The sequence below is a fragment of the Apaloderma vittatum genome, unplaced genomic scaffold (genome assembly GCF_000703405.1).
Source record: "Apaloderma vittatum isolate BGI_N311 unplaced genomic scaffold, ASM70340v1 scaffold12878, whole genome shotgun sequence".
NCBI classification, from domain to species: domain Eukaryota; kingdom Metazoa; phylum Chordata; class Aves; order Trogoniformes; family Trogonidae; genus Apaloderma; species Apaloderma vittatum.
Window position 1 is genome coordinate 5444 of NW_009729155.1, and position 26435 is coordinate 31878.

A 26435-nucleotide genomic window follows, 5' to 3' on the forward strand; every position below is an offset into this window, starting at 1 on the left:
GGAATGACTGACTCGTACTAAATGGTATTTGGTCACCCCAAGACAGAGTTGCATCTCATTTCGATGCTGCTAAATAGTAACACATCAGTAAACAGTCTTCCCTAGCACAGGTGTGGGCATGGGCACAGCCTTTACCTTCCTCCCTCAGGTACATGCCCGAAAGATCTTTTCTCATCATGAAAGATACCTCATGAGCATCAGTGCGAACCCACTTTTTGCCTCTCAGCACAGTCCTAAAACTCTGATCAACCCACAACTGTTCATGGCCATTTCAGGGGGTGCTGGAGGGTGCTCAAACAGTTAGATATTTGTCTGGAGTCCTCTCCATTATGCTTTGTTATGCCAGTGGTGTGGAGGGAACTACCCAGTCTGCAAATTTGTGGAAACCCTGGTGAGGATGAGGTGTCTCAGCTTCAGCCCAGCTACCCCCACCATACAGACAGGGGGTTACATCTGCTCTATAAGCAAGAGGTGTACTTACTGGTTCATATAAGCCTGGCTTGATCAGCTTTAGACTTCCCAGGGCAGTCTATACAAACCTGTCTGAATGCTGAACTAATGTGTCAGGGTACTGTGGTGCCATTGTCCACAACTACGTAAGAGCTGCTCAATTGTCTTTACATGTACTTCCACCTCCTGTCCAGTCCCAGTGCAGACACAACCAGTTTCACAACTTCTGCATGAAGAAGTACAGCCACCACCTCTGGAAAGCAGAAGGACACACTTATTGGCACCTAGTGAGTAAAGCAGGAGACTTCATGCATATGCACATCCATAGGCTGTCATCATCTGCAGATGGTCAGCTTTGGGCACGAAGAGGCCTGGAAGCTGGGATGAGCATTAGAGGGCAGCAACTCTATTGTAACGCTGCCTGGGGCTAAATACAGTCAACTATGGACCTTTGGATCAAAAGGCCAGCGTGAAGGCATCCACCCAGATTTGCGAGTGAAGAAATTACTGACCAGATGGGAATACTCTGAACTCTGGCATCATGTTTCTCGGTCCAAAAGAGCTTGTGTTTGCTAACTTTCATGCTGTGATACGCATCTTTATTCTTTGGTCTGAGAAAACTGCAGGGATTCTTGCTCTCTTTGTGTATTTTGCAAAGAAAATTTCAACATATGCAGGATATCATTCCATAGTGTGTAAAAGGTCATGCAAGACTGACTGTTTCAACTACAAATTTCCAAAAGCCTTAGCAGATTCAATGTAAGTTGGCTGCTTCATAAAATTGGTAGTCGTTTTTTGTTTTCCAGTTATCCGTAGGCTTACCTTCAATTTGGCAGATCTAGCATGGAAATGTTTTCACATCTTCCTTGCTGTAAACATGGAACAACAATTTGCCCCACTCCCACTTGCATTTGGAAATACTTTGTGTACCTGGTCTGGCTGGGAACAAGTTAATTTTCTTCTGTATAGTGCTGTGCCTTGGATTTGTGACTAAAATAGTGTTGATAACACACCAGTGTTTTAGCTGTTGCGGAACAGTGTTTGCACAGTGCCAAGGCCTTCTCTTTTTCCCACCCTGCTGCATCAGCAAGTAGGCAGCGAGTACACCAGAGGCTGGGAAGGGTCACAGCTGGGATACATCACATCATGCTTAGCTCGAAAATCTGGGGGAAAGGAGAAGGAATGGGGGGATATTCAGAGCTACAGTGTTTGTCTTTTCAAGTAACTCTTAGGTGTGCCAAGGTCCTGCTTGTCAGAAAGTGGCTGAACATCTCCCTGCTTGATGGGAAGCAGTGAATGAATTACTTATTTTGCTTTGCTTGCACTTGCAGCTTTGCTTCACTTTTCAAACTGCCTTTACATCAACCCACATGTTTCTCTTGCTTTTGCCCTTCCAATTCTCTAACCCAGCCTGCTAGGGGGAACCAAGCAAGCGACTGAGCAGGGGCACAGCTGCCAGCTGGGGTCAATCCACCAGAGTCCTTTTTGGTGTCCCAGGTGAGGTGAAGGACTTGGAGATGACAACATCTGACCAAAGTGGAATTTACAGCTGTTAATCAGCAGGGTCCTTTGCTTGCTTCCCTTACTGTATATGAGAGGCTGGTGCTTGTGAGTGGCTGTTTTGGACTTTTGATGTTTGTTGTAGCACTTTACCATCTTACTTTGCTGTGCCAGGGACATTTTGTTAACAGCAATGGCCACATGCCTGGGCTGGCAGAGGGCCCAGGCGCTGCTGCTGTTCCTGTGTCCCTGCACCGCACATACTAGAACAGCAATGTTATAGGGTTAACTTTCATCGTGGCAGCCCATAGGGTGTGTTTTGGATTTGTGACTAAAACCGTGTTGGCAATACACGAGTGTTTTAGCTGTTACTGAATCGTGTTTGCACAGAATCAAGGCCTTTTCTTTTCCCTCACTCTCTGCCCGGCCAATGAGTAGCCAGCCCAAGGGTGGATGAGAGGTTGGGGAGGGGACAGCTGACCAAAGTCCTACTCATTAGCAAGTAGAAGCTGAACCTCCAGCTTTTAAAACTGATGCAGATGTACCGAGTCATGCTCCTGCTCTTGATTTTGCATTTGTCCAACTTTACATAGAATCATACATGTATATATGTAAGAACTAATTGCTTATTTAGAACCTTTCAGATCATGGCCGCCTTAAACATAAAACAGTTTAGCACTTGTCGCACAAAATCCTGATTCCACCGACTCTAGCAAGCATTTACTATCTGTTTTCTAGGGCAAAACCAGACTTCACTCCAAAGTTGACATCTGTGATCTTTTTCTTTTCTTTTATTGAATATGGCTTGGTAATGCAATTACCAAGTATCAAACAGAAAGAAACCTATCTTTTAAGGTGAAGCAATTATTCATACAGTTTCATCATCTGAAATTAATTGCAGTTAGCACTGAAAATTCCTATCAAGCTGAAAATTTTACCTTCATGATGCAAAATTTCACTAATTATTGACAAAGAGATACTACTGTCAAGGCAAATATACAAACTAAAATCTTGATATTTTTCATGCTATAATAGTCTTTTTATTTTCCAGTGAAAAATGACAGTTAATGACATAGTAAAAAAAAAAAGGAAATATTTCTTTAGTTTTTACACCTTTTTCATGCCAGTTCTATACCTTCAATTTGAAATACGTGGTCTGTAAGATACAAAATTAAAAAGCTACTGAAATAACTCAGATAACACCATACAAGGTTCAAAGACAAACTACTTTGAAAAACCCACCCTGCTGAATGGTACCCTGGTATGGTAAGTGGAAGTTCAGCAATTAAACAATTGACAAGAGGGAAAAACACTACTGAAAAGCACAGCTATAACTCTGCTGGAATAATGAGTTCATGGACTGTGTATATATTTTCACTAGATGTAGTCATCCTGGGAAAAATCCACATGTGCTCTATGCACAAGAGTAGTTCCATTAGTGAAAACACGGTCAGAGCTAAATGATAAAGAAGATGCAGATGTTGCTATTACTCAGTTTCATCAAACCCTCCTCTGCCACCACCACGTCATATTCTCACTGAACAGCTACAGTGCTCAATGCCTTCCTATAAGGTGGAGCTCCTCCACCCCATGGTGCGCAAGGTGGTATGGGACAATGTCAGGAGTTTTGGATTTTCACTTTGGTTTCAACATTGTCATTCCATGACCTGCCATAATCCAGGCTAAATGACTTCCCTTCTCATTTCTGGGCAAGGAAGATTCTGCTGACTGCCCTGCCCTTGCCAGGGCACCAATGATGAATTATGTGAAATCCACAGTGTTTCAGGTGTTTTGGGTATGTAAGAACCAAATCAATAATGCAAACCCATGTTCTCTGAGAAGGGGCTGCACAAGCCTCAATGCTGCGATGCATTCTACCTTTGTACGTAAGAACCAAATCAATAATGCAAATCCATGTTCTCTGAGAAGGGGCTGCACACGCCTCAATGCTGCGATGCATTCTACCTTTGTTGCGGTGTAGATGAAAGACATGTGGAGGCGAAGCCGCCCCTGCAATTGCTCCTTACCGCGGCATTGCTGGAATGCAGCACCACAGCTCCATAGCTGCACTGATTTTTTCCCTCACAGCCTTATGTATGAAGAACATCCACCAGCTGTAGCTTTCTATTCCTCCTCTGTGCTGCAGAAGCATTACAAAATGGAAATAATCAGGGCTGCTCAGGATTAAGGCCAGAGTCTCCATCCCTAGCAATTTAGAATTTAATATTAAGTAAAAAGTAAGGCAGAGTACTGGTTAGAATGAAGAAGTGATAATACAAATCAAAAGGGACTGCTGTGTCTTCCCAGAGAGAAGAAGCTGTTTTGTAAAGTGTGTATTTGTAGGAATGAAACATCTGCCAGAGAAACGTCTCTCAATTCTTGCTGGCAAAGCATGAAGGTCCTTTGAGGAAGCATGCATCCAAACTACTAATCATCACTGTTTCAAGGGTTTTAAAAGCAAAATTGTTCTGTATGGCAATTGCCAAAAGGTTAAGAACTCCCAGGCCTCTCAGTCCTTTTCACAGTGAGACCTCCAGCAAAATCACAGCCATAGAGTTCTACCCGAAGGGCAATACCATTATACCATGTTCTTGGAGCAATGCGGATAAACCTGGCCAGGATGGGTGGGTTAAGGAAATGCTTGACGTGACCACTGTTGTTTTCGTTACCCAAGAAAACCTGCAAATACAAAACCATGTGATCAGTTAAAAGGCAGCACTTTAAAAAAAACACCTGCTTTTTCTTTTTAAAATGGTTCCAAGCTGTTGCATTAGCCATCCAGAGTAGATGGACTGTCTCATTTCTGATTTTACATTAGACCACATCCAGTCTCTTCCCAAAATGCTGGATCCAAGCTAGTTCAGGCCAGTGATACCTGAGTCTGAATGAATTAAATGGCCACTGTTTCCATCCACACCACAAAATCTGCCATTCTAATTTGGATGGACTAAAAATCCAAACTTTGATTATTTTACCCTGATAATAGTCCTTATGAATTAGGTTGATGTAAGGTGATATAAAAGTACTGTGTCTGGTCAGGCATCTGAAGCTCTCCAGCTTTGTTGGTGAGCAGCAAAACTGCTTACTAACATTAATTTCACTTATAAAATCAAGGCAGCAATAAAAAAGTTGAAAAGAAGGCCAGCAAAATCCATTGTTCATTGCAATTAAATGTCCTTGTGCATTCAGGTTACATGTACTCCCTTACAAATAGTGTCAGCTTCTTTTCTCACAATGTCACCTGTGGTCCCTACAGATTTGGCATTCTTTCCTTTTATTACTCTTAATTACTATGACCAAAAGCAGATGGATATTTTGACATTATCTGTACTAACCTCATCTCCCTAGCGTTTTAAAAGCCTCAGAATATCTATTTGGCTGGGTATTCTGCCTTCAGGCCTTGACTATGCTCAGCATCTAAAACCAAGCAACAATATGTTTGCCTGAGCTGAGGATCATACCTTTGCCACTGAGCTTGAACCTTCTGTATAGGATTTCCAGTCTGAGCCTTGGTCACTGTACAGGATAATGTAGGTTTTCACAAAGTTTTCAGAAGTGATGTACTTGACCCCCTGGGTAGCAATAGCAGTTATCTTCTTAATTGTGAGGAGATCAATTTGCAGCCACTGTTGGTTGTTGTTCACCTACCATTGATAAAAAGGGTTATTAGCCAGCATGTCTTTGTATTTTCTGAAGTGAAAAATCACGTTTAAACATAGTTAAAACTGCATCAAAATGCATCAAAACAGCATCAAAGAAGTGCAGAGGAGTAAAGCTGAGTCACAAGCATTCTTGCTGGCCCATACAATTAACTTCGCTGCAGTTAGTGTCTTAAGATTTCCACATTAATTTCCAATACATAATGAAAAAAACAGAGATTTATCTTCAGTATTAAAATGTAGTACCTAATACTAATACCACATGCTTTTACAAAACAGTAGCTTCCAGCAAATCTCAATATATACTTCATAAAGAAATGCAGCTCCATTTTGAAGACACAGAATCTAATATGCCTTGCTGGAGGTCAGTGGATGATCTCCAGATCAATTAAGCTGCATTGCCTATAAGCAAACCCAAGAACGGTTTCTTTAACCCTTTGAGCCAAATATGCAAGTTGTATTCATCTCCCTAAAAAGGCTCTTTCTGCAGAGAAGTGCTGCAGGCTTCAGCACAGAGAATGCCATCCATCTCAAAATATGATTTCACAGAATCACAGAATTGTTGAGGCTGAGAAAGTCCAGGCTATGACTCAACACCACCACATTGGCCAGACCAGGGCACCAAGTGCCACATCCAGCCTCTCCTTAAACACCTCCAGGGACAGTGACTCCACCACTTCCCTGGGCAGTGCATCCCAGTGCCTGAGCACCCTCTCCGTGAGGAAGTGCTTCCTGAGATCCAACCTAAACCTGCCCTGACGCAGTTTCAAGGCCATTGCTGTTGCCAGAAGTTGAACAAGTTATCTGTGGAGGAGTTGAATGGGCTTCTTCCCAAAGGATGTCTAAAGGGCTGTGAAGTGATCTTATCATGCTTAGCACTGGACACAGTGTGCAGGAAGCACATGAGCAGCACAAATCTATTAACTGTAGCTGACTTGCTGTTGTCCCCATTTTTCACTTGTTACCTTGGCTCGCCAGGCATTCACGTTTCCTTTCTGATTGAGACGAGCAAGTGAAGGTACCCATGTGCTAATCCAGGATGTCTTAACAGATGAGGCTGTTATCTGGGAATTCTTGATCTCTCCATTTTCCATTCCAAGTGGCAAAGAGCAACCTGGTAGGAGAAGTACCATGTTATCTCCAGTTAATCCATGTGGCCACAGCCTAAGCAACAATATTGGAATCAAAACCACCCACGATTACAGCTTCATTTAACGTATTAGGTTAAAAAAAATTACTAGAAAGGAAGCATCAGCACATGAACCATTCTTACCATCTACTTCACAGCCCAGGAACTCCATGCGAAGAGTAGGTCTGTTGTAGGCCTCGGTTGGGTAGACTCTGACGTATCGAGCAATAATAGGAGGATCAATTATGTTCTCTTTTACCCCATTGGCATCGGAATTACCTTCAAAAACCTATTAAAACATAAATCCATCCATATATTGTTAATTTAATGCAAATAAAAGATTGGGTAACAAAAAGCTGCTCTGTTACATAAGTAAGTCTTTTTTATACCATTAGGCTCATCTACAGTGATGGAGCATCCTATGCTGCAGGGCAACTTGAAGTATTTCATGGGCCTGTTGCGATTTTTCAAAGGGAAGGTCGCAAAAACAACAGAACTTATCTACATGTAGATAAGCCGGCACTTCTTTATTGCAGCGCTGGGAAGCTTGGAAATCACCCAATGCTTCGAATACCTCACAAAAATTCAATCCATTTATACACATTTATACATGCATAAAATGTCCACTATTAATTTTGACCTTTATAATGATTGGTTCAACCCTTATTAATATTCATATATCTTATTTCCATACAATCGCTGATAATTGGGGTGAGATCACATCTAACCACAAGACAAAAATGGGGGAGTAGGGAGGTAGGGAGGCATGCCTGCATGAAATACACATATTGATTTGTCTAAATGAAATATGCTGGTATTGTTATTAAAGCACAGGTGCAGTGAGACCAAAGCACAGGTGCGGTGAGACCTTTTACAAGTACGAAACATTCCCTGCCAGCTTTGCAACTTGCACCAGCTCTAGCTCTAGCCAAGGCCTACACATGACTTCTTAGCCTAAGTAGAGTTCTATATTCCTTATCCTAACATAAATTAATAAACTAATTTAATTAGAATGGTGATTAACTATTCATTAAGCAATTAGCTCCTTAAAACTTAAGTTTGATTACAACGGTCCCATCTTAATATGTTTGGAAGCGCCTGAAGGCCTCAGTTCAAATAAGCAACCCATTTGTATGCACTATGTAAGTCTGTAAGAATACACTAGTAAGGAGGCAAAAGGAGAGGTAAGATAGTGGGATTTGCATCACAGAAAGCTCATGGTAAATGGAAGGGAGCTGTAATTGGTAGGGCTGAAGCAGTCGGGCTTCAAAAGAACCTCTTGCAGGGTATGGCCACATTTATTACACAGGCCTTCTGCAGGCAATTCAGATAGTTTAATATTCAACTGTTGTGACCACAGGAAGGGAGGGAAAGGAACGAGGATCTAATCCCAAATGAGGTAGAGCCTGATTTTTTGTTCAGCTTCCTGCTTGCTTCAAAAAAGCTGATATGGGCTTAGGAAACAAATGTATGCAGAGACACCTGTGAGAAAGTCAGACTTGATACAGCCAAGGTTGCAGCGCCAATCTAAACCCCAGTCTAAGAGGTTTCTTACCTTATAATTAGTCTTCTGGTCTGAATTTTATTAGATTGGTAAACACCCTTTGGGGCCCCAAGCTTATTATTAAATCTCTGAAGGCCATAATTATTCCCACTATCTCTTAACATAAAACTGTCACCTCGCTGCATCATCCAATGATGCTATCTAGGTTGTCACAACCCCTATGGCACATACAGACCTTATGTGCTGGTGAGCTGTCTCCCTTGAAGGTGTTCCACTTCCGTTTGTCTTTGCTGTAAACAATAAAGAACTTCTGGACATACAAGGACTTCACAAACTGCTTGGCTCCCTGTGTCTGTATCCCAGTTAAGAGAACTTGTCTTTGAAAGTCCACCTAGGAACAGCAAATGGGGTTTAGAAAGCCAATAACGCACATCCAAATCCATTTCGTTCTTTGGCATCTATGCAATAGCTTTGAGCCCTGCATTTTAACATCCGCAACACTAATACACTCAGGAATAACACCCTGATGCTATAGTCCAAATGAATGCTGTCTGGCTCTCGCTTCACTTACATATTTATTTGTGCGTGCATTTAATTTCAGAGGCCATTCTACAGTGTTCAGCACAGCACCAAAGACACCTCAAAAATATGCATCTCTGTAGCAGGCAGAATGCCGCTATCCCCATTTTACAGACAGAAAAAAAGATTGTAAAGAAATTAAAGGCTCACATTTTCATAAGCTCCCTTTAGTTTTGGATGCCATAGAATCAAAGATGCATTGAGGTTGGAAAAGATCTTCAAGATCACTGAGCTCAACTGTTAACCTAGCATTGCCAGGTCTAAACACTGTCCCTAAGCACCACAGCTACACGTCTTTTAAATACCTCCAGGGATGGTGATTCAATCACTTCCCTGAGCAGCCTGTTCCAGTGTTTGACAACCCCTTCTGTGAAGAAGTTTTTCTTAATATCCGATATAGACCTCCTCAGGTGCAACTTGAGGCCATTTCCTCTGCCCACGGTGAGAAAAGGCATACGAGTATCTGAAGTGCAGAAAAGCTACCATTCCTACTGATATCAGATCCAAGCACTTAGTACTTAAAAAAAATAATAAAAAAAAATCAGCAAGATGTTCCTATCAGCAGTGGAACTTGTTCTTCAGGATATGCCCTCCACATCTCTGCATGCTTTACTGCAGTAATCTCAGCTTCTCACTACCAGGCCCCTATTAAACTGTTTCTCCTCCCATCAGTATTTCCAATTCCATATCAGAGGTCCCAACCTTCTCCCCCTGCTTGACCTTAACTTGCTAGCATGTAAAATATTAGCAAGCCAAACACAACAGCCACCTGTAGAACTTACACTGCAACACTACTTTGAGGGATTTTTTTTCCTCCCCTCCCAACTGCCAATTTTAATGAGATTTGTAAGAAATCCTCCCAGGATTTGGGTGCAAATTGTCTGCTGCAAAAGTGATTGGGACGGGAGAAAAAGATAGAAGCAAGGTGACTGAATGATGTAGTTCTTGAGGCCATAATTATAAGCCTAATTTCCTTGTGAAGCCACACTCTGCTGTGTCAAGTTGGACACAGAAGCATCCAAACCAACCAAGCAAAAAGTCATCTGAAGCAATACTTTAAATGATCACCCAACAAACACATATATATAATAAGTACTGTTGGGTAAGACAGACGGAAAAAAGAGAGCAGTAGGAAGAATGATTCCATTTGCCTACAAAATAGTTGCAGTCTAAATTGTGGGAATAACTGTCCAGTAGGCCTCAATAGCAATAGAGGACTCCAGGATAGATGAACAACTTATGGCATCTCCAATCAAACTTGATACACCTTTTAAGTTTTCCCCAGCAGTCATCTTAGCAAGAACAGGAGCAGTCTGACCTTCTAAAACAAGCTGTAGGAAAACTATAACTCAATGGTCAACACATGTTGTACCAACCATACCTGGATCCAAGGGAGTTCTTCTGTCATTGTAGTGCTCCAAGCATTGTATGTTCCAAAATTGTTTAGTCGGGCTAACTTAGGTTCCCAATAGTCTAGACAGAAAATATCAATAAAGCAAGAATTTAAAGAGAGGTGCTGCAAAAAATTGGAGGCTATAACTAGCTACTGATGTTGAGTGCTTCAGTTCATTTTCAGTCTGGCTTGGGAAAAAATAAAAACCCAAGAGACTCTAATAATTTAGGGAATTTGGACACGGTCAGCAACTGGAAGTCAGTTGTTACCCTGCAAAGTTTTACAGTTGGCAGAATGACTTTAAAATAACAGTCTTTTGTGTAATGTACTGTCTACTGACTGGGAACCAGCATCTAGAGTTTGCTAAACAAGTTTTGGCCACCAGCAAGATCAGTCACAAACTGTGCCCTACATTCATGAAAGAAAGCTCCCCTCTGCATCAAGAGGTTTCCGTGTTAACTACTGACATGGAATAAACCTGACATCACAGATTTCAAACCTGCATAGCACTGTGGCAGGAAATGAAGAAAATGAAATCCATAGAGAAATCAGTTTTCCAAAATAATTTGTTATTTCAAGGGAAAGGATGTGTGTTTCTGCATGTGCAACCTGTATATCTTGATTTCCCACTGCTCTTGTAAAATTCTATCAATTTTTCTACCAAATGATCCCACTTCTATACAAGGAATAAACTCGGTAAATTAAATACTGTCATTGCTCTGGATGCCAGGTTCCCATATCTGTCAGAGCAGATGTGCTTTGTCTCTTCTCATCTCGTACTACATGCACATCTCAAAAGCTTTTTTTAATGTTGGGTGTTCATTTTCAAGCAGGGAACCCAAAAGACAAAAAGATAAAGCTGGATTTGTTCCAGGTCATCCAGCAGGCCACAGACAGAGGACTCCCTGGGAGTAGACCTGTGACACTGTTAAAATACAATGGTGAGGGGTACCTAATACATCTCACAGTCTGCTTGCAGCATTAGAGAGCTTTTAAACCTGACAGTTGATTCACTACTGAACTGCTCTTGTAAGATGTATCACAATGCCAAAAGAATATGGAACTACAGTACTTTGCTGATGATATTCAGGAACATGCCCAGACTTTTTCAAATATAAACTCACCTATATGATGCGAAGCGATGATCTGCGAATCAAGTATAACTCCATTTTCTAGACCCATGGGATTCCTGCACTCTAAAGAGAGCACAGCAAGTCTACTGTTAAAGAAAAGGAGGGCTCTTCCAATACATAGGCTGGTGGAGCCTTCTAAACAACATCACTCAGAACAATTCTTAGTAATACTGTAACATCGCCACTCTCTTACCAAAGAAGGCTAAAATTAATCTCTGCAATTTCTCTCAACAGATTAATTGACTGGTTACTGTGAAGAAACCTCAAATTCAAAGGTAGCATTTTAAAGGTATAAAGGTAATATACTAAATAATTCAAAGATAGTATGCTGGAGGCTAAGCATCTTTTCTTCCAGAACAAATTTACAGTAACCACTCCACTCCCTCTTTGAATGCACAGAGAATCCACTTCAGGTTTTTGCAGAACAATCTCCCAGATTTATTTTTAGTGATCTTGAAAGGGTAGAGATGACTTTAAAGCTTGACTCCCCCAGCCACAAAACACCTTAGTTCAGTACCTTTCTCTATAATCAAATAGGAAAAGCTGATATTCTCCAACTTCAGTGTCTAAAAGCCACCAGCCAGGTCTCTGTGGTTTCATTTCAATTGTTCTAAATGAGCCTTGAAAAAAATGGAAGAGAATCGTATCGGAAACATAAACATTATATTGTTGATATTACCAATATTAAACCAAAGATCATCCTATGACTTAATCTAGAAAAAAAATTAAATAACTTGTTACACATTCAGAGAGAGTAGTAACTACCACTGCTTCAAGCATCTTTTTCGTAGGAAGCAATTTCCAGCTGGAGACTGAGATTGGAACTATGTGACCAGATCAAAACCTAACCTTTTCCTGGTGCAAAGTACAAAACCTCAGATGTTTGTATGTAACAACAGGTATCTGCACATTATTTACAGTCCTGAGCCACATAATGAACAGTGCTATTAAGTTTATCACATAATGTAGGGATGTTAATTCTGTGGTGCTGAATACAGTTCTTACTCATGCTGACCCAGCGTTTTGTTCAAGTAATGTAAAGGATGGATGCAAAGAAGCCAAAAATAGATGTGGAAGCCAAAAATAGATGTGGGAGAATCAGATGTATGGGCCCTCCCTTCTCTTTCTGACTGCCCCAGGAGGGCCAAAGATTGAGCAAGAAGCAGATATAGTTTAGGCTGTCTGCTGCACTTTTTAGAAAGCACAGCACAGGCTTCATTGTTTTTCTTATATTCCTAGACATGATAATTCTGGTTCCCATTTAAACAAAAACTAACGTAGATGTCATAGTAAAAAATGTTCAATTAAAAAGCTTAAACAGTGAACAAACCACTTAATGTTTATCAAAATAAACTATTATTACAAGCAAATCCCATTATTCTGATTTCCTTTTTGCCAGTTTTGGTTTGTTTAGTTGGTTTTGCACCATCTGTAGCTGGCAATACAGGCTTCATAAATGCTGTGACCGCATGCTCGCACTGCTGACAGTGATGGACAAAGGAGCATATCCTGTGGACTAATGAATGCTTGTAGCCTATTTCCTTTCTCCCTGGCCGTAAGAATTCTCCTAGGGCTCACACTTGTTCTTTCTCTATCACACTCACCTTGACATTACGAAAATAAACCCTATTTAGCCCAGATGCCAGTACTCTTTCTCAGCAACCATTAGTGAAACTTGGTGTTACTGAAGCCTTGGGACACAGGAACAGGGTTGCTGCTCGACTGTACATATGTCATTTCACAAGGAATCGGTGGCTGATACTATCGTACTGACTTCCTTTTTCCAATACTGACCTTTATGACTGAGCACTTTCCAAGGCCGAGCCCAGCACTGCGACTTACTTTGCGGGTAGGAAAAGAGACGTGATAAAGGAGAGAAACCTGCTCGTGCTCATACACCTGGCGAGTGGCAAGGGAAGTGCAAAACAGCAGGTAGTGCTACAGACCATACTGCTGTTCACTTTCCATATATATCACATGGCATTTGAGAGGAAGAAATTTGTTCAAGCACTTAAGTTTTCTCTGTAACTTTATTTGTATTTCCAGTTTTAAAGGGTTGCAAAGTTATCTTTCTTTCTCTCTCTCACAGTGTTAATCGAGGTGCAAAGTGATGGTTTCCCTTTGGCCCATCACAGACAAATGAACCGTCAGTGTTCTCAAGCCCTTTCTTACTGTGCTTCTGTTTACCTTTACCTTGGTATGATGACGAGAGACTGCAATGATCACCCCTTAGAACTTTGCTCTGGTACTTACCTGGAAGGAGTGTGTATGGACCAAGCTGGTGCTTAGGCTCTCCTTGTTCTATGATGGTCTGTCCATGAAAATTAACAACATGAATGTCTTTTGGCCCACCCATATTCAGCAAATGCCATCGGACCAGTTCACCTTTGTACATCCTCAAGCCTTGCAAATTGTATGTAATCCCATTAATAGCTGGGGAAAACAAAGTATCGTTACTGAGGAGAACCATTCACAAAACAGGTCTGAAAGTGCTAGAACGTAGTTAATAAAATAAGTAAAATCTTTAATAAAGTAATGAGTGTGGGGAAGACACTACTTTTCTCTTTTCAAAGTGCTAGACACTTTATAACCTACGTACATCAATTCAAAAAATCCAAGGACCTCACCAGAGGATTCAAGCACCGTTTCCTTGCAACTTGTCAGCCAGGAGAAAAAAGACATGTAAGAAATGTCAGATGGGAACATCAGGCCCAAAAGAAAGGACAGTGATCCAAAACATTTTCTGCAGCTTGCCATTCCACAGCCCTACAGTCATAGACCACATTTTCAAAAGGCAGATTTCACTTCTAAACATGCTTTTTTTCAAACATAAAATTAGAGAATCGTAGAATTGTTTTGGTTGGAAAAGACATTTAAAATAATCAAGCCCAACCGTTATCTAACTCTACCCCCTTCTAAACCATGTCCCCAAGTGCCACATTGACACAGCCTTTAAAAACATCCAAGGATCGCGATTCAACCACTTCCCTTATAGTACATAATCATCAGATTTTCAAGGACAGAAACACAGAGTTTCATAACTGACCACTACTTTAAAGAGAAAAAAAGGTTACCTTTGAGTAGTCAGCCACTTAACTGTACATTATTAAAATCTCTGTATCCACAGAGAGGTAGTTTATGAAGGGCTGTCCTACAGCTGCTTTGAATTCCTCCATAGAAGTAGTTGATTTATCAAATTATTACAGTATTTTTAAAATTTCTTGCCAAAAAAAAGTTTTCACAGTATTAGCTTCTTACTGGAAAGAGGGTTTTTTTTTGGTTTTGTGGGTTTTTTAAAAAAATACGGGGTGTAGATGTATGTGACTGAGAGACAGACTTTGTGTTGAAAGTTTCAGTCTAGTATGTCCTTTCTTCATTTTAATAACAAATTTCCACCCAATGCTAATCTTTACATATAAAATTGTGACTATCATGGGTACAATGGAGAACAAAAACCCCACACATTCACATAATTAACGTGTAGAATTTAGGCATGTTCAAAGGCACTGTGAGCTGAAATAACTCCCCTAACACCTTTCCCTCCAGCCCAGTAAACTGAATATTTGGCAAAATTAAATAAGTACCGTGGAATTTGTAGCATTGCTGCATTTCTTGGGTCTTCTCAGTACAAGGCCTTCTAGAACGTTTGTCAAAGTACCAGCTTTTCTCTTCATCAAAGACCATAAAGAGCAAGAAAAAGTCTCGGGTCAATGTTCTGCTGTCGTTTGACTTACTGAAGGTTCCTTTCTCACAGATCAGTATTGGCCCAATCAAGCCAGAATGAATATCTTTCTCCTAGAAGGTAATAAACTCATATTAGATGTAAAAGTGGATTTCCCAAAAGATGTCGATTCTGTAGAAATGCATCAGGCTCTAAAAATTTAAAGCAGAGACCAGAATTTCTGTTGCCTTGCATCTTTACTTTCACCTGCTCAGTCTACCAAAGAGTTTCCCAACACATTTTCTTCAACAGCTTATATCCTCCTTTAACTGAGTGTAAGAGATTGTCAGATTGGAACAGCTATCCAAAACATGTTCTGCAGCTTACATTTCTACAGCCAAATAGCAACATCATCTGGAGACACCCAAATCCAACTGGACATGATCCTATTCCAGCTGATCCTGCTTGAGTTGTGGGAGATAGACTAGGTGATCTCTAGTGATCTCTTCAGCATAAATACTTCTGTGATTCTGTGATTGACTCCATCACTTCTATTTAGATTCCCTTACCAGATTTAAATCGGAGTAGTAGATCCAGGACCGACACGCTGAACCTGACTGCATAGGTCCCGATCGCCTGTTTGCAGACCATACATATATATAGCTGTTATTTGGCTGAACTTGGTCATCTTCCTTAAACCAAGCTGAAGATTCGTCATCATAAATGCTTCCCTCAGAGGACTTTTCATAGAGGAGCCCATGAGCATGGAGGGAATATGGTCTGGATGCTAGATTCTTAAAATGAACCTAGAGAAAAAAAAAATAGATTCTGTTCAGCAAATTCAGGCTTAAAACAAATTCCTCACACAACACATTTCCATGACCTGAAAACAGGGTCAAGAGCTGTATAATAACTACAGGCTACGTTGTGCCTGGCAAAGTGGGCAGGGATAGCTTCTGACGTCCCCATGTAGAGTCACCCCCTTTGATGCAGGTGGTTAATTAAAGAGTAGAAAGCCTGAGTCTAACTCCTCGTCTTCCACTGAGCTTGGGTTCCCAGGACTTTTTCTTAGTTACAGCGAGCAGTGAGCTGGGGATTTTCTACTTCTTAGGCTTTGCTACACATTTGCACTAAAGAAGGGCAAAAAATGGTTAACACCAGAGCTGTATGTACCCCTCTCACCAAAATCAGTGTTTCTCACCTGTCCCAGAGAAGCCTGAGGACAGGGAGATAACATATTCACCTCTCCTTAGAGGATGATATTCCCAAGATAAAACAGTCTTTCTTGTTACCCAGGTTTTTTAATGTGGCTCAAGGTGTTCCTGTTGTGCACTACTCCTAAATAAATAAGTAGAAAGTGGCGAGACCTACTTTCCCCATCTACGCCCATCCCTGTGCGTTGGAAGGCTGGATGAAGAAGGATGAGAGAAGGGAAACTCGACAGCAACGTGCTTCCTAATGCAAATATAGCACTGTATCAACCAAGGATACAGTTCCTCTCCATCCTGCTTGTTTGTATTAGAACTAAATGTTGACAGCAACATTTACAACCCATTTACAGCAGAAGTTTCCTGAAGAGAATACAGTTTTTGGAGAAATATCTATATTCTTTGTGAGTATAAACTTATTTATTTCTTCTAAAAAATTAGAAAGCTCCCCTTACATATAAAAAGTAGTATCTTCAGTGCAATCTGCATTTAAAAAACTTCTTATTTTTTAATGTTAAAATTAAATCTCATTTTACGTGAGTCAGTATTACTGTTAAGCCAGTATTTAATGATGGAAAACATAGAACATAAAAACAGAAATTAATTTGCCATGGGTAAAGAAAAAAAGGATGTGTCTCAAACACCACTGTGCTTTTGTGTCCACACTGCAATTTCTGGTTTTGAAAACTGTTTCCCCTCATGATCCTTTAAAAATCTGTGGTATTTCTAAACCCATTCTATGTCACACTGTAAGATGGCCACAAGAATCTTATCCCGTACACATATTCAAAACATGCACCTACTAGGACAACATCATCCACTTCAGCCCGGATAACTGGCCCCAGGATGCCAAGGTGTTCTGTATATTCGTCTTCATCCTGGAGAGTCGTAAAGGTGCTGTCCGTATAGCTTTGGAAAACCACTTTATATGTGCTGCCATCTTTACAGCTTTTGTCATTCGTCATTGTACTGAAAGGAAATCCCCAATTAAAAAAACCCCACACAGTGGATCAGAAGTAATAGCTTTGATGAAATCTGAGAACTTGTGCAGCAGGAAGATTTTAGCATATAAAGGATAACCACAGAAATTAATGTCAGATGACTCTGAAAAGCATGACTAGTAGTGTTTAAGCAATTCTAATTCTACAGCTGTATATGAGATCTTTCAAAGATTTGGTCATCTATAGCTGAAAAAACTCTAGCTAGTCTCTGAAAAGCCACTTGAGCTCCACTTTCCTATTTTAACATTAGCCTTAAACTCTGAATCGGAGTTTAGCTCGGAGTGTAGTGATCCCACTACCTATACCCTACTGTCTCACAGATATACCTTCTCTAACAGAAACACACTTTACATTTAATCATATCTGCATTTTGCAACACAGAGTTGGTAAGAAAAAAAAAGATTTTAGGCACTCAAAACACTCTCCAGATCTTAAATAGAAGTATTATTCTGATAAAACATATTATCACTCCCTACAAAGCTTGCCTCATTGTCAATTCTGCAAAAACCCAGAAACTTAACCTAAGTCATACAGTAGGAAGAAAGGCTGGTTTTCAGCTCTTCCACACACCGACATTATATGTGCCATGGGCTCTGTTAGGTTCACTGGAACCCCTTGCACTAGTGAGGATGAACCTCACTGGGGAGATCTATCCAGAGCTCTGAGCATAAGGATTTCTTTATTTTGCAAGTGTGCAAATGAAACTGTGGTTTCTGCCATTTTTGCAAGTGCCATTTGTATGGACTGAGAGGAGGCAGGAGTAAACCTGAAGAATACTGAAAAAAGCGTGGGGAGAAAGACAACAAATAAAATGAAAATTCAGTTTGAGAAATAGCATATGTTTGGAGCTGAACTTGTACAAATATTTTTTTTCCACTCCCGTTTTGCTACTTTTGATAAAAACCTGAAGTTGTGGTGGTTTTGGTCTTGTTCACTTCAAGAATCCCAAAGTTCAGCTTGTCGATGAAAAGTGACTAGGAATTCTACACACTGTAGAATTTGTGTGAGAATTTGTACACGCTTCTAATTTGTGTGAGTTAAGATAACGAATTTTTAGTACAGAGTTTCTCTCAAGTCACAGATACTCTGCTGTGGCATAGTGGCCAGCCTTTCCTGTGAAAATGTAAGAAAACCCCTCTACATTAGGCTTTGTGTTCCAGTCCACCTTCAGATTTCTCTAAACAGTAGGAATAACAATGCAAGAATTCATGCAGCCTTATTTTTGACTTGAGGCAGTGACCGGTGTGGTTAATCACTTTGCATCTTTGATATATTTTTCAGCACTGCAGCCTTGTGAAGTTGGAGACTTCTATTATCCCATTTTACAACAGAGAACTGAGACACCAGAGCCACTTCTTGATAGTGTCAGAAACTCTGATTTCATCCTGCCTATAAGCCTAATATCAGATGAGTCGGTCCATTAAATTCCTTGAAAGACTTTATAGAAGAATGTCTCTATCCTGTCTCTACTACAGAATCTAAGAACTTAAGAAGGAAGTAAAATAGGTCATTAAAATACAACAAAACTAACTGGAAGTTTCCCTCTTGACATCTTCTAGTGGATTTTTCAACTTCTGTTTTATAGAGTATTTCTAGTAAATCTACAGAAGGTGGGTAAGGGAAAAAAAGGGGGGTGGGTGGAGATAGAGGTCATAGTTGTTTTATTCTTGATTATAGTAATCTCTCCCTATGACACTCTAGGTAGGACTCCAGCGTCCCATGGAAAATTCTTAGGGTTCTGAAACTGAAATGTTGGAAATCACATAGAATCATAAAGGTTGAAGAAGATCTCTAAGATCACCTAGTTCAACTGTTAACCCAATACCATCATGATTGCTAAACTGTATCCTGAAGTGCCACATCTACAGCACATTACAGATACTTTAAAGTTTATCAGCATGTAAATCAACACCCTGCTAGTACGTATCAGGGTGGCATGCAAAAGGAAAGCAAATCATTTAGCCAAACCTTTCTTTGTATCCTGCATAGTTCCAGCAGACCTCTTCAGCTGCAATATAGTATCTCCTCTCATTCCCTTTGCTACGCAGGTAATGTTCAGCAATGTTCTCTGGGTTACGTTGTTCATTGATATTCACTTTTGGGTCTGTCATGTACGGGTCATCAAACGTCACATACTGATACTCGTATTCAGCACCCGATACTTCTTCGATGTCAGATCCTTCCGTAACGTATTCGTAGTCTCCGTTTCCTTGGGGAAGCCCAATCATGATCGATGGCTTAAGCTGCCGTGGGGTGAGTGTATAATTTAGCAACCCCCCGTGCCTGGCTCTTCTCAGTTCCACTGTATGGTTGGCCTCACTGGGCGCCCCTGTGGTGTTAGTGCAACATGGCAGCACCGTGTGGTTGGTTTTAGTTGGGAACAACGCACGGCCAAACCCTGCTGTAGAATTGGTGGGGTTTTGGGGCTTCTTACTCCTTGGGTTCAGCAAGTGAGTCATTTCTGTATATTCCTTTTTTTTCCTTCGAACCTTGATGAAGGTTCCAGGTGTACTCAAAGTTTCGTTTTTCTTCCCCTCCTCTCCTTTCAGACCAGGGTGCACGTGGCTCCCTTTCTGTTTTTCTCCCATTAAATGTGAAAACTCTTGATACTTCTTCATATTCTTCTTATTTATGAGCGCTGTACCATTTCTGCCACCATGATTTAACTTACCACTAACAGATTTATCTAAATTTGCCTCTAATTCCAGACTCCCCTTTGCAGACACCAAATTCCATTCCTCATTTGTCATTTTAGATGAATATTTCCCAGAACTGGGCAATGATGCTTCTAGGAAGTTCTTCACTAAGGCAGGATTGTAATTAGGGCGTATATTGCCTAATGTATGATCTAAAGAAAAACCACCTGCTTGTTTATCTTTGGATAGCTTGGGTCCAGAGAGGCTGGATACATTAGACCCTTCTCCTACAATGAGGTCCAAAGCCAGTGTCAAGTTAAGTGCTTGAGTGGCATTTTCCACCTTGGTTTCCTCCTCTTCCAGTTCATCGTCATAGTCATTTGGAAGCTGGTTCGTTCCCACCATGTCAATATCAGATGTGTTCTCTGTATGATGCACAGAATGAAGTGCACTCGTCAAGTCAGAAAATGACTCATTTTTATTTCGAATATGTTTTAGAAGAGCATTCATCTTTTGGACAAAGTAAAACTTAATGGCTAGTGAGTTTTGCCTTTTCGTTTTACTGTTAATGTTATTTCCTTTTCCCATGCTTTCCTCTGGATGCTTTTCTGAAAAAATATTACTGTCCTTCCCATCATCTGGAAGCTCTTCTGCAACATTCATTTGCCCTTCCCCACTGCTCAGTAAGTGTTCACCTGCAGACATATTACCATGATCTATTTCAAAATTGCTTTGGCTTCTGTTCTCAAATACCAAGTCAGCCCTTCTATCACTTGTGCTAGCTAAAAATAAGTCCTCTTCTGCTGTGACCCATGTGGGATTTGACTGGAATGTCTCAGCCTCAACTGGGGTAAGAGGAGTGATATGAGTTTCTGAGAACTTAGAGATGTTTGTGGATTCACTACTATTTATAGCTGTCAGACCTGAGCCAGCTGCCACCTCAGAACTCACAGCATCAGCACCTTCATATTGTTCCCAGGCCAGTGCTGTAAGGTTTTGTTTTTCTTCATCGCCAGTTGCCTTCCTTAAGCTTCGGATGGAGTAAAAAGAAGCCAGGTAATCCTGGTAATCTGAATCCTCCTGATCGCCTCCTTCTTGCACATCGTCTTCAACTGAGGTGGGAAGAGCCTTTTTATCAGTCTTGGTGTAAGTGACATCCATGAAACCAAATGCGTAATCATCCTCATAGTCACATCTGGCATCTCTGAATCTCAGCCTCATGCCGTAACTCATCTCCGGGGTACCCCAGGATGCTAAGAGCCAAGTACCTGCAATTGAAACAAAAGTGTGTTTCTAATATGCAATAGTTAGGAGAGTGAACATAAGTTTTAATTTTGTCCTGTCCTTAGTGTTTGTATGTATTGTGTATGTATTGTCACACAGATAGAGCATTCTAAACAGAAAAAATAACGTTCTCAGGCAATGTTAACAAACATGCGACAAACATAGAATTTTAAAAGCCTTTAAATGCATAAAGGAGGATCTTTAAAAGAATGAAGTAAGTTGAATTTCCAATCTGGACACAAAACATTAAGATGTCAATCTGAATTAAAGGTTTTAATAATTCTTCCAAAACCTAGTCATAAGATAACTTCTCCATTTGGAATTAGGATTTTAAGGGAAACAGATCGTATTTTGTTCTCTGAACAGCATTAAATCATTTTCTTTGCCTGTTATAGTTTGCTTTTGGAACTAACAGAAATTACAAAACAGACAGAATTGATAGACTTTGAGAAAAGTAGGGTTTTTTAATTAAAAACGTCACATACAATTTTTTTTGTATTTATCAGAGTTTGAAGTGATCTGCATAGCTTTCCTGATTTCTAATAACAACAAATTAAAGAAAACCCACAAAACAAACATGCTCTGAATGGAAGGAAAGACCAGGTACTAAAATGAAGCAAAATTACAACTTCATTACTGGAGAGGTTTCCGTAACATCTAATGATTCCCTAATCTTGAACAATAAGAATTACTTAACATAGAATAAATTTTTACTGTATAAGGTCATGATGCTGTGTGATCACTGAAAACAAGCTTTGAACTCATTATTTAAATAGATAAAAGATACAAACCAACCTTGGTATTTCAAATAGGATAAGCACACCTAAACCTTGTTGAATTTTAGGATAAGTACTAAACACTGCCTTCAATGAGGAAGAATCTCTGTCCTTTTGCAGGTAATTCTGTAAGTGTGGACTACATGGGTTCTAGTGTCACCTTTTCAAGATAGGTTATTAATCCTAGCTAGATCTCGAGATGTATACTGATGGACTGGTGATTCGATACGGTCAGGCTGACCTTACTGTGGCTAAATGACCACGAGCCTAAGCCGAGGTGTAGCTACTTTGTCCAATAATGACTAGCATAATTAGACAGCTTTGGCCCATTTTAGCTAACTTGGGATGGACAAGCACGTGGAAGAATTCACAATCATACAGTGGAGCTGATACTGGATTGTTTCCAAGGAATCTTAGAACTGCTGTAAAATGATTGTTGCTAACACCAATACTGTGTTAAAAAAAAAGTCCAACAAATTCCCCCCCAAAAGCCTCAAAAGCCTCAGTATTACATAGAATTATGCTGTGTGCTAAGTCTGGGCAGCCAACAAAACTCCGTACACGTCAGTTGCACGGGGGGGTGATTCAACAATTTCCAGCACTGTGTTTATCTGAAAAGCTTTCCTTCCTATTTAGGTAAGTCCTTATAACTGCAGATAAAAAAAAAAAAAGTCTTAGAAGAGCTGTCAAATGCTATAGTGTGACCACTTACCAACATTGTCCATCTCCACTGTGACCGATTCTCCACTCATTGGGAAAAGGTTCAACACATCTTCATATTTCCCTTGATATAGGAAGGAGTGCCCAGAAAGGCGAACAGAAACAATCTCATCGTAAGTGCCAACACTGGAGAAGTGCCACTGAACCACGCTATCCTGGCAAAATCCAAGGATTTCACTGCTGTCAGACACATAGCCATTTATTGCTAAAAGGAAAGCAAAATAGAAGTGGTTTCAATAGTTTCAGAGTAAGACTTGTAAAACCTCCTCTTCTTTGACGTCAGTCCACTGAACTGGACTCACATTTGTGCCTTGAAAGAGACTGGGACAGGGCTGAATCCACAACAGCCTTGACGGAGATTCCAGCTCTGTAAATAGAATCTCTAAGGCAGTAGGGTGCTGGGTCAAAGTTAAATAGCTCTTGCCTTTGCTTCAGGGTCCAGAGTCAGCCTGGTACCTCAAATATTGAATATTTCTGTACAGTGTCACCTGGCATAGTTAGAAGTTCACTAACTAGAGAATTCCCTGCTTGCACTACATCTGAGAACAAGCAATCACTGAATACTCAAGTTCACATGAGCTTTCACAATATTCAGCTTGAAATCCCACTCACTGTGCATTATGTTTGAGTTATAGAACTTGGGATCATCCCTTTTGACACTGGCAGGGTTGCTGCAGTAGTTCTTGATGTTATCCTCTATGTACCAGCTCTTATTTTCATCAAACACAGCAAACATCGCCTGCTGCTCCCCATCTGCCTTTTTCTGAAAGACAATCAACACAGCAGTTACATTTTTAAGCAAAAACGTGTACTAAGGACTCAGTCCTACCATCTTTCTTCCTCATTATGTAAACAATATACACTTCACCAGAGCTGTGGTAAGCATGATCCAAGGACTAAGTGAAAGGGAGTAGAGGGTCAAGACTTCAAGGTGACGATCTTACTACTGCAACCAACCTGTCATGGAGTGCTGAGCGAGCCACTAACACTGCTGACAAGCAGATGGTAGACGACTGGGCTTTCTGTGAAAGAATCAGCCTCCTGCTTTGACCTAACAAAAGCTTTTGACTTTTCTTCTCCTTCCAAGTGATGGTCAAGTCTTTGCCAAGCAAGATTTCAATGGATGGCAAAGAGAACCACTCTCCCAGAACCCTCCCATGCTGTTTGGGTTGCTCTGGTGTCAGTGATACCCGCAATTGTCAGATCCTGTTGAATTATATCAGTTACAGAAAGGGACCAGGTCAGATCTGAATGCCTTTAGAGTGTGGAGGAGTAACAGGAGTAGGACAGTTTATTATCGAGTCTAGAAATAGGCTTTCAAGTCAGGCTGATCTTTTGTTGAAATGCTGCTCTTGCTAAGAAAATAAGAATATAACTCCTCTGCTGCTGTGAACCGAAGACTGTTTCTTCAAGTCATTTCTTTAGAAGCCTATTGGTTTAATTGCTCTCTACATGACAGTCCTGTAAGGGGAGTAAAACCAAATTCACTGAAGATCAAATAATGTTATCTGAACAAAATCTATCTCTAAAATCTGCTAAACATGTTACCTGCACACCCTTCTGTGTCAATGCTTCACTTTTACAAATTAGAAGTGGGCCAATCAGTCCAGAGGCTATATCTCTCTCAATGTCTACAGCACTGTGATATAGCCTTGTGATACATTGTGCATCCTGTGCAGTAGGTTGATCTCTTTTATCAATTTGCCATTCATAAGTGTATGTCTTCCCTGGTTCAATTCCTTTACTCTGGGTACCGTTGCCTAAGGAGACATAAAGAAAGAGAACAGTAATGATGCAAACTTAGAGCCAGGTCCTTATATAACATCAGGCTGCACCTTCTAGAGAAATTGGTGTGGTTACGCCATTTCAAGCTACCTCTGAGATAGCTGAACTTTTGTCTCTCTCTGAAATCATAAGCAAACTCAGAAAACTAAGACATCAAAAAAGAGTATTTGTCTATGCTTTGCAGATAGTACCTTGGTTTCTCTACAAGACAACACAACAGGTCAGCAGAGGTATCGCATAGAATTGAGGTCTCCCAGTCATGCACATTCCTAGGCACAGCATCTCCTTCAAAACAACAAAACCCTCCACAAGTAGGTAGTGGTTTGCAAAAAGTAATTCACAAATTTCTTACTTGTGGGATCCAGAGGATAATCAGCTCCTTCCGCTTCCTTTGAAAGCGTCACTCCATGAAAGTAAATGCTGTAGGGTCGACTGGCCTTATTTTTGAATACAATCTATATTGAGAGGCAAAAGAAAATAAAAAAAGACAAAACCCTTTAGTATTCATCAAATCCTTGCCTGAATATACCACAAAGTTTCAACTACACTAGAATTTGCTTGTTTTCAGCCTGGGAAGTGCTGGGAAGGCAAAGAGATGGCTTAAATATTCTCTGATAATACAAACCCACAGTCTAAATGCTGGTACCCTGCTGCTGGGCTTTGTAGAGCTCACTGAGTGAAGTTCAGCTTATTATACCTGGTCTCTGAAAAAACTAAAAAGAACACTTGTTCTTCCAGCAACTAGGCACACACTATCTCGGGGAACATGAAGTTACTGACTAAAGTTCTTAAGAACCTCCAATATGGGAGAAATAAAATTTAAACAGATTTCAAAGCACATCTTGTCCCAGATTCCAAGACCCAAAGGGGATATGGGAGAAAATGGCAAAATGTCTTCATGAAACCAGAAAAAAAAAGAAGTGCTAATCAGAGCCACAGTCACGGTGGCAATCAAAGGTCATGAAACTTTGTGATGCATTCTTAAGTGAAACCAAGTTGACAAAAGAATGTGACAGCAGCACAAATTCATAACACAAATGCTTTGTAGTTTGTCATGAGTTTAGGCTCTGGTCGAGTTTTGCTAATTGGGAGGAGAGCTGTGTAGGATGACCCTTGCAAAGTTTTGGGAGCCTCCTCCACCCCCAGGTAGGAGTTGGAGCCACTTTTGGCCAGGGCCAGGCCAATCAGCACCTCTGCCATCAAGGTGTTTAAGAGGTGACCCCAGTGTTTTTCTTCCTTGTTTGGTTTCCTCTTGTCTTGATCTGTCCTGTATTTTATGTTGGGGAGTTTTTCTGCTGGAGGAGGGGGAGGCAAGAGGACAACAAAGCAACACGGTCCTGAGAAGAAAAAGGAAGAGGAAGGGTGCAGGAGCAGAAAGAGGGGGAGAAGGCCACCAGAGCAGAACCTTTCCCTGGAGCCCCGTGGTGGTTGAGATGGCAGGAAGGTGACTGCTTGCCAGCTGAGGGGATCGACAGTAGTGAGAATGTCCATTATGCGGTAGTATGTGCAGAACCCCACGTGAGAGGGGAGAGTGAGCAAGCAGCAGCAGAGGACGTGCCCAAAGCAAGCCGTGACCCCGAGGAGGGTGACTCATGAGGAGGAAGAGGGTTGCCTCCTGTAAGGTGGACACCATGCGACATGAAGGAGACACTGCGAGGAGCCCTCTTTCTCAAGAAGAAGGAGCTGCCATGGACAATGAGTAATGACCAGATGGACCACAACCCAACTCCCTGCCCCCCTTGCACCGATGGAGAGGAGGAGGTAGCTGAGAAGATGAAAGGGGCGGGGAGGAAGCATATTTAAGATCAGGTTGCATTTATTTATGTATTCCTCTCACTAATCTACTCCAAAAAGTGATGGTGGTAAATTAAGTTCTTCTCCCCAAGTCTGCTCTGGTCTTTTCATGCATTATCTTAAGGAGTAGACTACTACTCTCCCTGTCCTTAATTTCAATCTTTGAACCTTTTTAGTTGCTGTTTCTCCCTCCACATCTCTGTGAAGACGGGGTCGGGGAAAG

General features: G+C 40.9%; 1 protein-coding gene across 1 annotated transcript in view; it reads right to left on the reverse strand.

Moving 5' to 3' along the window:
• Window positions 1–4411: 4411 nt before the first annotated feature.
• F5 (coagulation factor V (proaccelerin, labile factor)) overlaps window positions 4412–26435 on the reverse strand; it is a 34610-nt gene continuing 12586 nt past the window's right edge. The window contains 18 exon segments of the mRNA XM_009874345.1: window positions 4412–4629; window positions 5412–5594; window positions 6575–6723; window positions 6883–7027; window positions 8478–8633; window positions 10203–10294; window positions 11339–11410; window positions 11865–11890; window positions 11892–11967; window positions 13601–13780; window positions 14932–15142; window positions 15578–15814; window positions 17020–17185; window positions 19186–21121; window positions 22626–22838; window positions 23246–23396; window positions 24182–24393; window positions 24771–24873. Of these exon segments, the coding sequence (XP_009872647.1) occupies window positions 4441–4629; window positions 5412–5594; window positions 6575–6723; window positions 6883–7027; window positions 8478–8633; window positions 10203–10294; window positions 11339–11410; window positions 11865–11890; window positions 11892–11967; window positions 13601–13780; window positions 14932–15142; window positions 15578–15814; window positions 17020–17185; window positions 19186–21121; window positions 22626–22838; window positions 23246–23396; window positions 24182–24393; window positions 24771–24873 (4497 nt within the window). The 3' untranslated portion in view covers window positions 4412–4440.